This window comes from Lagenorhynchus albirostris, chromosome 5, assembly GCF_949774975.1.
Source record: "Lagenorhynchus albirostris chromosome 5, mLagAlb1.1, whole genome shotgun sequence".
Taxonomy (NCBI): domain Eukaryota; kingdom Metazoa; phylum Chordata; class Mammalia; order Artiodactyla; family Delphinidae; genus Lagenorhynchus; species Lagenorhynchus albirostris.
Window position 1 is genome coordinate 71,920,262 of NC_083099.1, and position 14,900 is coordinate 71,935,161.

At 48.2% G+C, this 14,900-nt stretch overlaps 1 protein-coding gene across 1 annotated transcript; it reads left to right on the forward strand.

Moving 5' to 3' along the window:
- The first annotated feature begins 10,186 nt into the window (after positions 1–10,186).
- Positions 10,187–14,878, forward strand: FAM43A (family with sequence similarity 43 member A). The gene is made up of 2 exons (XM_060150333.1): positions 10,187–13,308; positions 14,620–14,878. The coding sequence occupies exon 1, from the start codon at positions 11,104–11,106 to the stop codon at positions 12,388–12,390; it is 1,287 nt and encodes a 428-aa protein (XP_060006316.1). The 5' UTR covers positions 10,187–11,103; the 3' UTR covers positions 12,391–13,308; positions 14,620–14,878.
- The last annotated feature ends 22 nt before the right edge of the window (positions 14,879–14,900 follow it).

Here is a 14,900-nt window from a genome sequence, read left to right on the forward strand (position 1 = left end):
GATATGGAGAAGACCCATGGAAGAGAATTAGCAGTTTCTGGCATTCTCTTGGAGCTGAGTGGTTAAAGATAAAACTAACTCATACAGTAAGATTCAATGAACTTTATGTTCTAGTGACAATAATAATAATATATGACATATATACATACCAAATGTAAAGTAGATAGCTAGTGGGAAGCAGCCGCATGGCACAGGGAGATCAGCTCAGTGCTTTGTGACCACCTAGAGGGGTGGGATAGGGAGGGTGGGAGGGAGGGAGACGCAAGAGGGAAGAGATATGGGGACATATGTATATGTATAACTGATTCACTTTGTTATAAAGCAGAAACTGACACACCATTGTAAAGCAATTATACTCTAATAAAGATATTAAAAATAATAATAGACGATATAAAGAAACCTGCCACCTCATTCCTAGAGCTCAATCAGAAACTTGGGACTTCACCCTCATTTCCTCTTCCAGATTTTGTCACCTTCAGAGATTTAAGGAAAACAAACACTTTTGGTTTCTATTGTCATTCCTCTTATGGGCTCCAAAAAATCTTGACCAAATAAAGTGATAATTTAATCAAGATGGGTGGGGCGTCAAAAAGACACTGACATTATAAAATTAAAATAGCAGCAACTATTCCTGGCTGACCAATAAGTCAGTCAAAAATAAAAATAATTCTATCGCCCCAAGATGCTCCTCAAATCTACCATTGAAAAAGAACTAACCGAGCCTCAGTTTTCTTATGTGGTTCATGGGGATAATAATAACTCCTGTCCGGCAGAGGTAGCAAATGAGATAATGCTGCAAGTTCATTGCCTGGTATTTTGTGGGGTACCCATTTTCACAACTGAACAACTTTCTCCCCAGAAGTGGACAATGCAGGTGAGAATCCAGATGTATAATTGGTCCATGTTGAGGGATTATGAGGCTAGTTCAGTGAGAAGGGCAAGGAGGGAGGGGACCTGAGGATGCTGATGAGACATGATTATGGGATCCAGATTCAGAGAAACCAAGTGAGATGAGGAGGGAGTGATGATGGTGGTGGTGAAGGGTGGGGAAGGTGTTGGCTGCTGCTCCCGAGTGAGGGGGTTGCAAAGATGAATCAGCCCGGTCCCTGCCCTCTAACTACAGAAGCCATTCCACCCACACACTTCAGGGAACGACACAACCCAGCCAAACTGCCCTCATCCCTTTGTCACGACAGTGGAAATGTTTCTGTCTGGAATACTGGTCAGATCCTCCTGAATGCCCATATAGCTTAGACCTTCTGTTGAAGCCAAGACTTTCTGAATAGCTGACCCTTGGAGAAAGTTGCATTGATTTTGAGACTGGAAGCCTCGTATCCAGTTTCTAGCAATACGGAGTGTTCCTCATTCATGATGTTGCATACTACTTGATTTACTGTGGTTCAACAAATGTAGTTCCAAGCCCCGCAAACCCACACCCAGGAACAAACCTTGGGAGTAGCTTTCTGCTCTCCAACTCTGCACTGTTCTGCCTCTGGGCTCCACCTCTCTCTGGGAATGGAGAGGGGTGAGTAGGTGGGTTTCTGTTTTGGTTTTCTTTTCACCCCTTGGCCAACAATGTGTCACTGGTAGAAAAATTGTTCCCAGGCAAGCTTGCAACCCTGCCCCTCTCTCTCTCCCATTCTCTACACCAACTACTTCCACAAGGACATTAAAGCAGTTTGCATAAGGCTGAGAGTTGTGAAAATAGAAGTCTGGCAGTCTCTGCAGAGTCACTGAATCAGTAGGGAAATTCCCTTTGGTTATCTGCGATTCTCAATTTATCCCTGTTGAAAATGAGTGGATTCTTACACATTGTCAAGTTTCAGTAGTTCAGCAACCCTTTGTGGTTATTATAAATGATTAATTTGAGTCACTTCAAACATCGATTTCCTGCTTGTGCAAGTCATTGTGTGTGCAACGAAACGTGTAAATGACCTCTTGTTTTGGTGTGCAGGCTACAAGATCCTACGTGTACTGTACTTGAACCTGTGGATTTTTCCCCCAACTCTTGTAGTTACATGTGGAATTTCCGGGGTCTTTTATTCACAGATGACTTTGTCATTCTTTTTTCCCTCACAACAGTCAAGTGAGAAAGGGCACTGTTGTTTTTCTGAACTTTTAGTTGTAGAAATTGAGACCCAGTAAAGTTCAGTGAAGTAATACAAAGTAAAGAAGGCTCCAAATAGAATGAATAATCACCAACTTTAGGGCTTCCCTGGTGGTGCAGTGGTTGAGAGCCCGCCTGCCGATTCAGGGGACACAGGTTCGTGTCCCGGTCAGGGAAGATCCCGCATGCCGCGGAGCGGCTGGGCCCGTGAGCCATGGCCGCTGAGGCTGCGCGTCCGGAGCCTGTGCTCCGCAACGGGAGAGGCCACAACAGTGAGAGGTCCGCGTACCGCAAAAAAAAAAAAGAAAAAAAAGAAAAGAAAAAGAATCACCAACTCTAAAATCTGCAGATGGAAAGTGCCAGGTTTCTCTTGTTCATTCATTCATTCATTCATTCATCTCTAGGCTCTGGGGATTCAGCATTGGACAAACTTCTTGCCCCTATGAGCTTGTATTTTAGTGGTGATCAGCCTGACAGAGGGACTCATCCAAGGTTAAATAGCTCAAGTCGCTGGTGGAGCCACAAACTACACCACCAGGTAGACCCTAATCCATTGGGAAAGTCTTCTGACTACTGGGATTTTACTTTTTGTGTCTAACCGTGGGCCCTCCCCTAAGTCACTTTAATAGGTTAATAGATACATTGATAATGTTAGCAGGTACACTTGCATGGTGAGGAATGAGGAAATGGTGGAGGATGTATGGCTAGTCTCGGGAGAAGGTATAATGGGCCATTTCTATTTATGTGAAGGACTACCCTAGGACAGGAGAGAAGAGTGTTCTGAGTAGACATGAGGCAAGCAGAACTAGAACAAATAGGGCGAAGCTACAGAGTTGCCACTGCCATCTGTTTCCACCTACTTACAATTGGAGTGGTTCAAAGATGGAATGGATAGCTTTGAAAGGGAGTGAGCTCTCTGCCACTGGAGGTGTTTAAGCAAAGGCTAAATAACCAGGCATCAGGATGTTCTCAAGTAGGTTCATACTTCAAAGTGGGTGTTGGAATACATAATCACTAAGGTGCTTAACAGACTCCTTACCTCAATGGGTTCCCTTCTGCTTCACGCTACCCTTTGTTTCACCCCAGTCCCTGAAATAACAGGGGCACAATGATGGTCTCAGAAAAGGTGCCCAGGCTGTCAATAGCAGGGCGGTTCCTTCGCCATATAACCCAAGGAAAAGACAACATTGCACCCTTTATGTCATGTGAGGGTTGAGGGCACCATGAACCAACCATCTAGCAAATGCGGTCATCATTAGTTAAAGTACTGTTAGCACAAACGGAAAAGTGAAGATACAAGGTTTCAGTTTTAAAGGGAGCCAGGCAGGCATAGCAATTTCACTGCCCTCTGCTTTTGGAGGGGACAAACTTGGGCTTCCTTGCCTCTGGTGGCACTGATGAGAAAGGCTCACTTGCAAGGCTCATCGTTCTTCTCTTGATTGCCTCCTTATGCCTTTGCATTTCTGCCTGGCCCTTGTCCAGGTGGTAAATATTCCAAGCAAGCAGCGCATGAAAGGAGGGGCTTCAGGGCAAACAAGGTCATGGTGAGAACATCTCTGGGGACTTCAGACACAGGGTGACCTTCAGAGTTTATAGACATCTAACTTGTCTATTTTCTTCTCTCACCCCTGCAATTTCCTATCATGGCCTCTGCTTTGAGTTGAATGGTGTCTCTCAAGAACAGAGGTTCCCCCCCCCCAAAAAAAAAAGAGAGCTTCCACTCTTAACATGGATGTGATGTTATTTGGAAATAAGAGCTTTGTAGATGTAATCAAGTGAAGACGAGGTCATATGTGATTAGAGTGGGCCCTACTGTAATGATGTCCTTATAAGAAGACACAATTTGGGCACACACAGAAAAGACACAGGGGGTGAACACCATCAGAGGATGGAGATAGAGATTGGAACGATATGTCTACAAGCCAAGGAACGCCAAGGATTGTGGAAACAGGAAGAGGCAAGGAAGGATGCTTTCTTCTTCCAGCCTCAGGACCTGGGAGAGAAAAAATGTCTATTGTTTGAAGCCACCCTGTTTATGGTAATTTGTTATGGCAGCCCTAGAAAACCAACACAGCCTCCTATGATCTTAGAACCAGAGGGGAGTTCGCTCAGCTCACAAGCAGGAAGGTGAGGGCCAGAAAGGGGCAACATCTTGCTCTGGAACTCTCACTGAGTGGGAGCTGGGATGTGGGTGTCCGAGCTCCGGCTCTGATCAAGGCACGTCCCTACTCAAATGCCTCCAATGACTCATCCAGTTTGTGAGATGCCTCCGCCTGCTATTCAAGGTCCTCCAGAGTCAGGCCTGACTTGACTCAACACAAAGAGCATAGGCTTTGTATGGACTGGGAGAAAAGACTTGCAAATGACGTAACTGACAAGAGCTTAATTTCCAAAATATACAAGCAGCTCATAAAACTCAATAACAAAAAACCAAACAACCCAATTGAAAAATGGACAGAAGACCTAAATAGACATTTCTCCAAAGAAGACATACAGATGGCCAACAGGCACATGAGAAGATGCTCAACATAGCTAATTATTAGAGAAATGCAAATCAAAACTATAATGAGGTACCACCTCACACTGGTCAGAATGTCCGTCATTAAAAAGTCTACAAATAACAAATGCTGGAGAGGGTGTGGAGAAAAGGGAACCCTCCTACACTGTTGGTGGGAATGTAAATTGGTGCAGCCACTCTGGAAAACAGCATGGAGGAGCCTCAAAAAACTAAAAAGAGAATTACCATATGATCCAGCAATCCTACTCCTGTGTGTATATCCAGACAAAACTACAATTCAGAAAGTACTCTTACACGTACTCTTATGTTCATAGCATCACTATTCACAATAGCCAAGACATGGAAACAATCAACAGATGAATGGATAAAGAAGATGTGGTACATATATACAATGGAATACTACTCAGCCATGAAAAAGAATGAAATAATGCCATTTGCAGCAACATGGATGGACCTAGAGATTATCATACTAAGTGAAGTAAGTCAGAAAGAGAAAGACAAATATCATATGACATCCCTTATATGTGGAATCTAAAATATGACACAAATAAACTTATCTACGAAACAGAAACAGACTCAAAGACATAGAGAACAGACGTGGTTGCCAAGGGGGAGGAGGGATGGGGGAGGGATGGCTTGGGAGTTTGGGATTAGCAGATGCAAACTAGTATATATAGAATGTATAAACAACAAGGTCCTACTATATGGCACAGGGAACTATATTCAATATCCTGTGATAAACCATAATGGAAAAAATATGAAAAAGAATGCATATATATATATATGTATAACTGAATCACTTTGCTGTACAGCAGAAACTAACACAACATTGTAAATCAACTCTACTAGAATAAAATAAATTTTAAAATAAAAAGAGCATAGGTTTCTTTTTTTTTAATTCAAGTATAGTTGATTTACAATATTATATTAATTTCAGGTGTACAGCCTAGTGATTCAGTGTTTTTGTAGATTATACTCCATTTTAGGTTATTACAAGATAATGGTTGTAATTCCCTGTGCTATACAGTATGTCCTTATCTCTCTCTTTTTTTTTTTTTTCAGTACGCGGGCCTCTCACTGTTGTGGCCTCTCCCGTTGCGGAGCACAGGCTCCGGACGTGCAGGCTCAGCAGCCATGGCTCACGGGCCCAGCCGCTCTGCGGCACGCGGGATCTTCCTGGACCGGGGCACGAACCTGCATCCCCTGCATCGACAGGTGGACTCTCAACCACTGCGCCACCAGGGAAGCCCAGTATGTGACCTTTTGTGTCTTCTTTCGCTTTAGCATAATGTTTTTGAGGTCTCCACTTTCACTTTTAAGGACCCTGGTGATTACATTGAGTCCATCTGCATAATTCAGATTATTCTCCCTTTTTAAGGTCAGTTAGTTAGCAACCTTAATTCTATCTACCTTTCTACCTACCTATTCTACCTTAATTGTAGAATCTTCCTTCCCCTTTGCCATGTACTGTAACATATTCACAAGTTCTGGAGATTAGGACATAGACATCTTTGGGGGGGGTCATTATTCTGCCTACCATAGGAGGGGTCAGAATGGGTTGAGGCACTGCCCAAACAGCTGAGGGATTCTACTCAGCATTATAGCTCCAGAAGCAGAGCATAGAGATTGTGGCAGTGGTCCAGGGATGGGGTGGATGCAGTGCACAGAAACTGTGGACCCGATGCTCATCCACAAGGTCTTGGATGGGGAGGAAGGCAAGGATAAGAGGTTAGGAAGGAGTTGATAGTGGGAAAAATGAAGTGGGCTAGGACAGGGCTCACTAAACTTGAGTAACTGTTCTATCATGGAGGAGTTTAATACAGGTCCCTAACTCCAGAAATTCCCATTTAAGGGTGGGATCCAGGACTTGTCCCAGGGAATTCTGATGCAGCCAGTGGGTGAGTCTACTTGTGAGGAATGCTGACGTAGACCCTGGAGGTCCTGAGAAGGTTAAAGAACTGATGTGATAGAGTAAGGAATGAAGAGGGCTGGAAGGCTAAGAGGCTGTGATCACAGAGTGGGATTCTGAAGCCAGAGAGTCCTTGAACCCACTGGAATCATTCCCACCTTGGGGACTTCGTACTGGGTGTGCCCTTTGCCTAGCACAAAGCTGTCCATATGTATAGTTTTAAATGTTCTAGCAGCCACATTAAAGAAGTAAAAGGAAACAGGCAAAAATAATTTTAATAGTATATTCTATTAACTCAAAATAGCCAAAATATTATCATTTGATATATAATTACTATCAAATTATTGAGATAATTTACATCCTTCTTATCTTACTAAGTCTTTAAAATCCAGAGTGTATTTCATGTTGGCATCACATCTCAATTTGGACCAAGTACATGTCAAGTGTTCATTAGCCACACGTGGCCAGTGACTACCACTTTGGCCAACACGGGTTGGAATGTTCTCCCTCCATATCTTTGCCTGGCTGGCTCCATCCCATCCAGGTCTCTGCCCAGAGATGCCTTCCCTGGCTCTGCTGTCTAAGCCAGCTACTTCCTACTCCTAACACTGTTTTCTTTTCCTCGGCAACTTATCACTAACTGATACTTTATTAGTTATTTGTTTGCTGATTATCTGCCTCCCCATAGGATATAAATCCCATGAGGGCAGAGACCCGTCTGTCTGCTTTGGGGCAGTATCCCCAGCAACAACATCACATCCACAGTATATCCACAAATCACATCCACAAATATTTGTTGAATGACTTTGAAGATCCCAGGTACGTCATTTATCGTCTCTGAAGCGGGGTGTTCATTCAGTGGGGTGTAGCGGGAGGGGGACCAAGAGGCAGGAGCGTTATGCAAGAAATAAGGTGGGAGAAAACCAGCCTGAAAGCTTCCTGCGCGCTAAATGGCTGACTCTTACATGTTACGTTAGAGGCTGGGTTTCTTTCCAGCTGTGACTTGGCTGTGTATTGATTCAACCACTGGCTTATCCAGTTCTATGAGAAACCATCTCATCAAGTGTCACTTCTGCCTGGCACCAGTAGATGGGGCAGTGTCATAAAAAACAAGTGCAGTCTGCGGTCCTATGCAGTTTCTAAGCCGTTTCCAGCTGAATTTGCTGAGGTCTCTTCTGGAACTGCTCTGTGTCTCAAATCTGCACAGAGCGGGACTCACATGTCAGAGTGTTGACATTTGCCTAGAATTTCTCTGTCCTCCCCAGGTTGAAAACAGGCTTATTAAGAAGACAGCCTAGGAGCAGCTCTGTGGGCCTGTGCATCTGGGTCTGACACTCTGGCTCCACTGGAAAGCCTGGCCCGCCAGTGGAGTCCTCCCTGCTGCTGTGGTCCACTGGTTTCCCTGCCACCGCATGAAGCCCAAAGAGGTGCCTCTCACGGAGGCTGAGACCAGCCTTAGCTCCCACCACTGGTCCCTTCTCTTCCTGCTCAAACACTTCTGGTCCCTGGACCTCTGAGTAATTTGGAAATGTTAACTGCTTGAATATGATGCCTGCTTTTGTAGAGTCTAGACTTCGAGATTATGGACCAGCTAAAGGTCACTTAGCACAGGTTAATTTGGTGGGTTTTTTATCGGAATTTTTTGTTGGGAGCACATACCATCTACTCCATTGCCACTGCAAGATATTCCAGAAACGTGAGCAGAAGAGGAATTAACCTCGGTTTAAATGGCTTCTTATAGTCCTAACCAGCTCATTCCAACACCGTACATCCATTAACCCATCAGTGCAGCTGAGGAGTAAGGCATTAGAGCTTTGGTCTAATGACAGTCTGGGACCAGCCAGCCATGAAAATGCCATTCCTTCCCTCAGAAACTAGGAGGGCATGATCAGGAGACATCCTTGTTTGATCGGGAAATTTTCTTCTTTCATTGTCACAATTGTCAAATGCCATCCTCAACTACACGTGTGCACGCATTTTTATGTTCTATAATTTTGCTGTTCTCTATATCTGGAAAGCCCTTTCATTCTTCCCTCCGTGGCAAAATCCTGTCCATATTTCACACTTCACCACCTCCATGGAACCATTTCTGATTTTCCTAGTCACAAAGAACCTTTTCTTCCAGCTTCTCAGAGTACTTTGGGTCTTGTCTCAGGGCATTTAGTTCCCTCTGTCTTCTTGTTTACATGCATACGTCATTCATTCATTCAACAATTAAGTAGTGTCAGGCACTGGAGGGAGATAGGGTGCTCTCACAGAACTTACATTCCAGAAGAAGCCCAGAGGTGGGTGAAGTTTACATCCTTCATTGGACTGGGAGCTTCTTGGAGACAGGAATTAGGTCTGTTCCCAGCTCAGGGCCTGGTACCAAAAGGTACTCAGGAAAGTTAGTTAAATTGAAGCGCAGCGCCAGTGACTCTAGAAAATTGCGTTAGAGTTCAAAGAAAGGTTAAAAGTTAGTAAAGGTAGAGGGTCAGAGAATGTCCCTGAGAAGTTACAGTTGTTTTGAAATCAGAACCTGGTATGGAAGCCAGAGACATCTAGATCCCCAGTAGACTGGGCCTGGGGAGTGGGAGGGCCTACTCTCCTCCTCTGGGATGAGCTTGGGAGTTTGACGCGGGGTCACGTGCACATTCCAGCTAGAAGTGGTTTTGCTCTGATTGAGCAGACCGCAGAGGCAAGCCCCTTGTTTCGAGGGCCCAGAAATGAGTTACTAGCCAAGGGTCAAGCCGGCCAGATGATTAAAGTGACATTATCCAGCTGGCACAAGAGAAAAGAATGATTAATGTTAATCATTCTCTGTGGGGGGTGGCCGGGCATTATTTGACACAAACAAAAAACATCATTTGAATTTTTACTAGGAATTCTCATCCATAATGTGGCAATGATGTAATAAAACTGAATGACTGGCCTGCCAAATTATAAACTGAGTTCTAACCACACACAAGCATCACTTAGAAATTGAATATATCTCAGAAAATTGCTCTACTCTGAGGCCTGACAGAAGGAGGGGGCACTGCTGGGGGTTAGAAGCTGGAAGCACCTTATTTACCAAGCACATACTATAGTGTTCACGCTAATCATCCCATTACCACTCATCTCTCTTTTCACTATCTGCTCTTTGCCTGTGGAGAAAGGGCTCCAAGATAGTGAAAGATAAGTCTCAGCGTTTTCTTTGCCCCTCTTTATTTTCTTTAATAGAATAAAATTTTGGAAAAAAAAATTAAACAGCACCCAGTCAATTTCAGAAAGCTATTACACACGGAAAGAATCACTATTTCCCCAACCTTTTTGTATTGTATAGTGTAAATCCCACCCTCCACCACCTCCCCCAGAAGTTCCGATGGAGACACACATCAGTGAGTTGCAATTCAGGCTGGGGGGTGGAGTGTCAGAATTCAAGTTGCTTTTCTTGCGGGGTAACCAAAGGTCTTGGCGATTTTTGTAGATAAATTCTACAGAATTTCTGCTGGTAAACTTGGGATTTAATTGCCAGGTTGGACCGTTCTCCCCTTTCCCTCAACCAATGGCTGCAACCAGGTCCCTTTAAGAGACCAGGAACCCGCCGGCCTTCCAAGCCCGAAACAGATCCTCTTCTCTGCTCCTCCCCTGTCCCCGCGCGGCGAATGGTTCGCGCCGGCCTATATTTACCCGAGATCTTCCTCCCAGACGGCAAGGATATGAGGCTGGCGAGGCAGCTACGGCTCGCGACACCGGAGGGGGCGCGCTGCAAAGGCGGGCAGCCGAGCCAGGGGATCCCGGGAGCGCAGTCGGACACCCTCCGGAGAGAAGAAATGAGGTAGCGACCATCCCCGGAGCCGACCATGCGCACGCCCCGCCCTCGGAGGCCGGCGCTGCCCTGGCGGAGCCAGCCCGGACAGTGAGCCGGCGAAGCCAGAGTCCCCGGCGTCCTGCGGGAGAGAAAATGCAGTGAGCCACGGCGGGACTGCTGCGCTGGGCCCGCCGCGGCCAGCTGGACCCACCATCTGAGCGCACTCGGGGCAAGCAGCTGATTCTGGGACCCGCTCAATCGAGGGGCTCTCTGCCTACAGCACCCCTTGGGGGTGGGGAGCACCGACCCCTGGGCACACTCGCGGTTGAGTTTCCGCGGTTTCTGGCCCTAGCCCTGGGGATTGTGTGTGTGTGCGAGGGGGCCCCTTTTCACCTTCGCCGAGGAGTTCCTGCGTATTCTCGCACCATCCCGGCTGCTTTTGCTGCACGCACGCATCCCTTTTTTCTAAAGACATTTTCTGCTCCACTCTCGTGCTTTCTCTCATTTTGCTTGCCCAAGACTCTTTGCCCTGGTCCTGCCCAGGCTGGGGTAAATCTGTGTGCTCCTACCCACTCCCTCTCCTTGCAGTTAAATCCTCTTTAAAAAATTCTACCCCTACCTCTTTCGGCGGGGTTCTCGAACATCTCCCCCGCCCCCACTCCCTCCGACTGGGCCACTCCCAGCAGAGTTTTATTTTTCGGTCTTGCCCCGGCCGAGCCCGGCCGGGGCGGGTGGCTCAGCCGGGCTCTCAGTCGGCGCTCCGCCGCCGCCCAGCTGCGCTGGGGCGCCCTCCGGAGATGCTGCCGTGGAAGAAGCACAAGTTCGAGCTGCTGGCCGAGGCGCCGCCACGGCAGGCGTCCAAACCCAAGGGCTACGCGGTGAGCCTGCACTACTCGGCGCTCAGCTCTCTGGCACGGGCGTGCCCCGAAGGCGCGCTCAGCCGGGTGGGCAGCATGTTCCGCTCCAAGCGCAAGAAGCTGCACATCACCAGCGAGGACCCAACTTACACCGTGCTCTACTTGGGCAATGCCACCACCATCCAGGCGCGCGGCGACGGCTGCACCGACCTAGCGGTGGGCAAGATCTGGAGCAAGAGCGAGGCGGGCCGTCAGGGCACCAAGATGAAGCTGACTGTGAGTGCGCAGGGTATCCGCATGGTGCACGCCGAGGAGCGTGCGCTGCGCCGCCCGGGCCACCTCTACTTGCTGCACCGCGTTACCTACTGCGTGGCGGACGCGCGACTGCCCAAGGTCTTCGCCTGGGTTTACCGGCACGAGCTCAAACACAAGGCGGTAATGCTGCGCTGCCACGCGGTGCTGGTGTCCAAGCCCGAGAAGGCGCAGGCCATGGCCCTGCTGCTCTACCAGACGTCAGCCAACGCTCTGGCGGAATTTAAACGGCTCAAGCGGCGGGACGACGCGCGTCACCAACAGCAGGAGCTGGTGGGCGCGCACACCATCCCGCTGGTGCCCCTGCGCAAGCTGCTCCTGCACGGACCCTGCTGCTACAAGCCGCCGGTGGAGCGCAGCCGCAGCGCGCCCAAGCTCGGCTCCATCACCGAGGATCTGCTCGGCGAACAGCAGGAGCAGGAGCTGCAGGAGGAAGAGAGAGGGGTGCACACGGAGGGCTGCCCGGAGGAGGAGGAGGGGGATGAGGAGGAGGACCGAGCCGGGGAGGGCGACCCGGCAGAGCAAGAGGCCGAGGCGCAGCGGGCGCTGGTGGTGGCCATGCACTTCGAATGCGGGGACTTGCTGGACACGCTGGAGAGTGGCCGCGAAGAGGTGCTGGGGGGCGGCGGGGTCTCGCCGGGCCCTGAGGCTGGGTCGCCGTCTCTGCTGCTGGGCAGCACCTCCGACATGAAGGCCGAGCTGTCCCAGCTTATTAATGATCTGGGAGAGCTCAGCTTCGGCAACGACGTGCGCAGCCTGCAGGCCGACTTGCGGGTGACGCGCCTGCTGTCGGGTGAGAGCACGGGTAGCGAGAGCTCCATCGAAGGAGGGGGCCCGGAAGCTACCACTACCACCGCCGGGGACCAGTCGGACCCCGCCGACTGCGCCAGACCAGACGAGCCCCACTCGGGCTGAGCTCCCAGCAATGTCCTGTGCGCGCCCCTGTTGCCGCATCGTGACACCCCACCCCCGTCTCTCCACCACTTGCTTACCTTCCCGACCCCCCCCCCCAAGAAAGGGGAAAGGGGACACTTGAGGCCCAGACCCTCCCCCACCCCCATACGTTTGGCTCTGTTTGAAGCAGGGCTCAGATTGCACGTGGAGATATGGGGGAGGGAAACCCTACAAGGAAGGGGAGAGCGGCAGCCCTCTGGGGTCTGGAGAGGGGAAGGGCAGCTGGTGTTAGCAAAGCCCCGCAGGCGTGAGGTGCCTGCTGGCCAGTTTCCTGTTTGTGGGCAGCTGGGGCCTGAGGAGGAGGGGTTAACTTCCTCCACCAGCCCCCAGCTGGGAGCGGCCTGGCGCTGTCACTGACATGTCATTAAAAAAAAAAAAAAAAAGGATTTGCTCTCAACGTTTGAGGCTTTAGTGCCACCTCCTTGCCCCCAGTCTTTTTGGTGCGAGAGCTTGGGTTGTTTACCTCAGACTCAGACCCTTGAAATTCTGCCAAATTCCTCAAATAACTGGTGGGGAAGGGAGGGGGGGAGAAAGAAAGTTGCATTTTGTTTACAGTTAAAGACATCTAATATCTAAAAAAGGAGTTTTCCTTTAGAAACACACACACCTTGCTTCCGCTCAAAAGATCTCACTCCATGATACTGTGTAAAATATTTTTGCACTGTTGTGAAGTATTTTTGACATTTTTTTTTGTACATAACTGTTGTCAGAGTCCAATGTTTATATCTTTTGCTGTGCAAAAGGGACATGTAAAATGTTGTTCAGTTGTATATACGGAAATGTGTATAAAACATTTTGTTATTTTTAAAGAGTAGCACTGCTCTGGTTCTGTTTGCCCGCCAGTGGGGAGAGAATAAAGAGGAAAATTTAACAGAACAGGTGAGTGTCTAGACCTGCTTCAGAAAATGCTTGGCCGTGGGGCTGGGCGGCAGAGGGTGTGACCATGGCTGGGATGGAGTGGGAGGACAGTCATTGTCCTTTGCGGGGCTTGGAGGTAATTAGGGAAGGGGAACCCACTTTATGTGTAGCCTGGGGCCTTTCTGGTCCTCTGCAACTCTGTGTGCTGCAGCTAGGGCCGTGTTCTTCACTTATTATTAGTTGTGTGAGCGTAGGATTTTTCTGACTTCTTTGAGGCAGTTCTTGGAGATGCCGGTTGAGTTCTGTTCCTCATTGCCAGACCTGTGAGGTTATTTAGGGAGGGGTGACTTTCAAGGTCTTCTGAGGTTTTACCACCTTCTTCTGTGGTTCACCTTTTCCTTTCCAGACAGCTCAAGGAGCTTTAAAGGTGTGAATTAGAGAACTAAGGAAAGTCCCCACGATGCTCTCAGCAGTGGGAGCATCTCTGTTTTTCCTGGGAGGAAAGTCAAGGAGAGAGGAAAGTGGAGAGGTTCCAGTCATGGCTTGAATGAGTCATGGTGCACGTGGGGTGGGGTCGGGGCAGGGGCAGGTGGAAGAGCCTATTTCCTTTCCTTCTGCAACCCAGCATGACCCAGTGGGAGAATGGTTTGGAGGTCAAGGCGGAGAAGAACTGCTAGAGCTTGGTCTGTGTGTGTGTCTTAGCGTTTTCATGCTTTCCGTGTGTTTGTTTCTGTTGTAAACTCCAAACAGATGTCTCTAGTTTGGCTACACCCGATCAGCTGGAAGCTGTAATAAGATTCTGCCCAAACTGTGCATTCTGCAAACTATTTTTTCCCTTTGCCCCTATGGGCCCCTTTTCCTATGTTGCAGAAATTGATCGCTCTCCTGGCCTTCCCTCGTGTAGCGTCCTGAGGCCCTTGGTTTTGTTTTCATCATAAATGTGTTCGGAGCAGCTAGACCCAGTGATCCTAGGGAGTCTGGAATTCACTGGAGCCATAGAGGAAGGGGGGTGGTAGATTTTCTCCCTAATTAACAGGAGTGGTTCAGGCATAAGATGATCTTTAGAAAAGCGAAGGGTGGGTGGGTGGGTGGGAAATTGAAAAATATTCAGAGTCACTTTCTGAGGGCATTAGAACAAGGCCTAGCTTATATTTCTCTTCTGTTATATTTTGGTTTGGTTGAGAGTCCCTATCCCTTTTGCTGAATACCTCAGCTACACATTATTGGATGATGTTTTCAAACCCTCAGGTAGAGAGAGGGCAGGAAGGTCAGCTGTGGGTCATCGCTAGTTTGCATGGTTAGATTTCACATTTCAGTAATTTCATATTTCAGGTTATTTCCATGCACTGCCAGTTTCTTTGCTGTTTGAAACTGATGAGAACATTAATCACCGTGAAGATCATTTGATGAATACTTGGGGGTGGGGCAGGGTCTTCATGTCTTCCTTCTTAATCCAATTGATGTGTCCAATGAGAATGCCAAGGTGGCTTTCATCTGTGACTGATGGGGGTATGGTGATTGGTCAGAAAGTTCAGACAAGTGACATTTACACCAACACCATCAATAAATATAAGGCAACTGTCTCTTTAAAGTCTGATTTTTCCTGTTATCTG

Excerpts from the sequence above, each read along its gene's own strand:
- FAM43A (XM_060150333.1), top strand. The coding sequence starts at position 11,104 with ATGCTGCCGTGGAAGAAGCACAAGTTCGAGCTGCTGGCCGAGGCGCCG.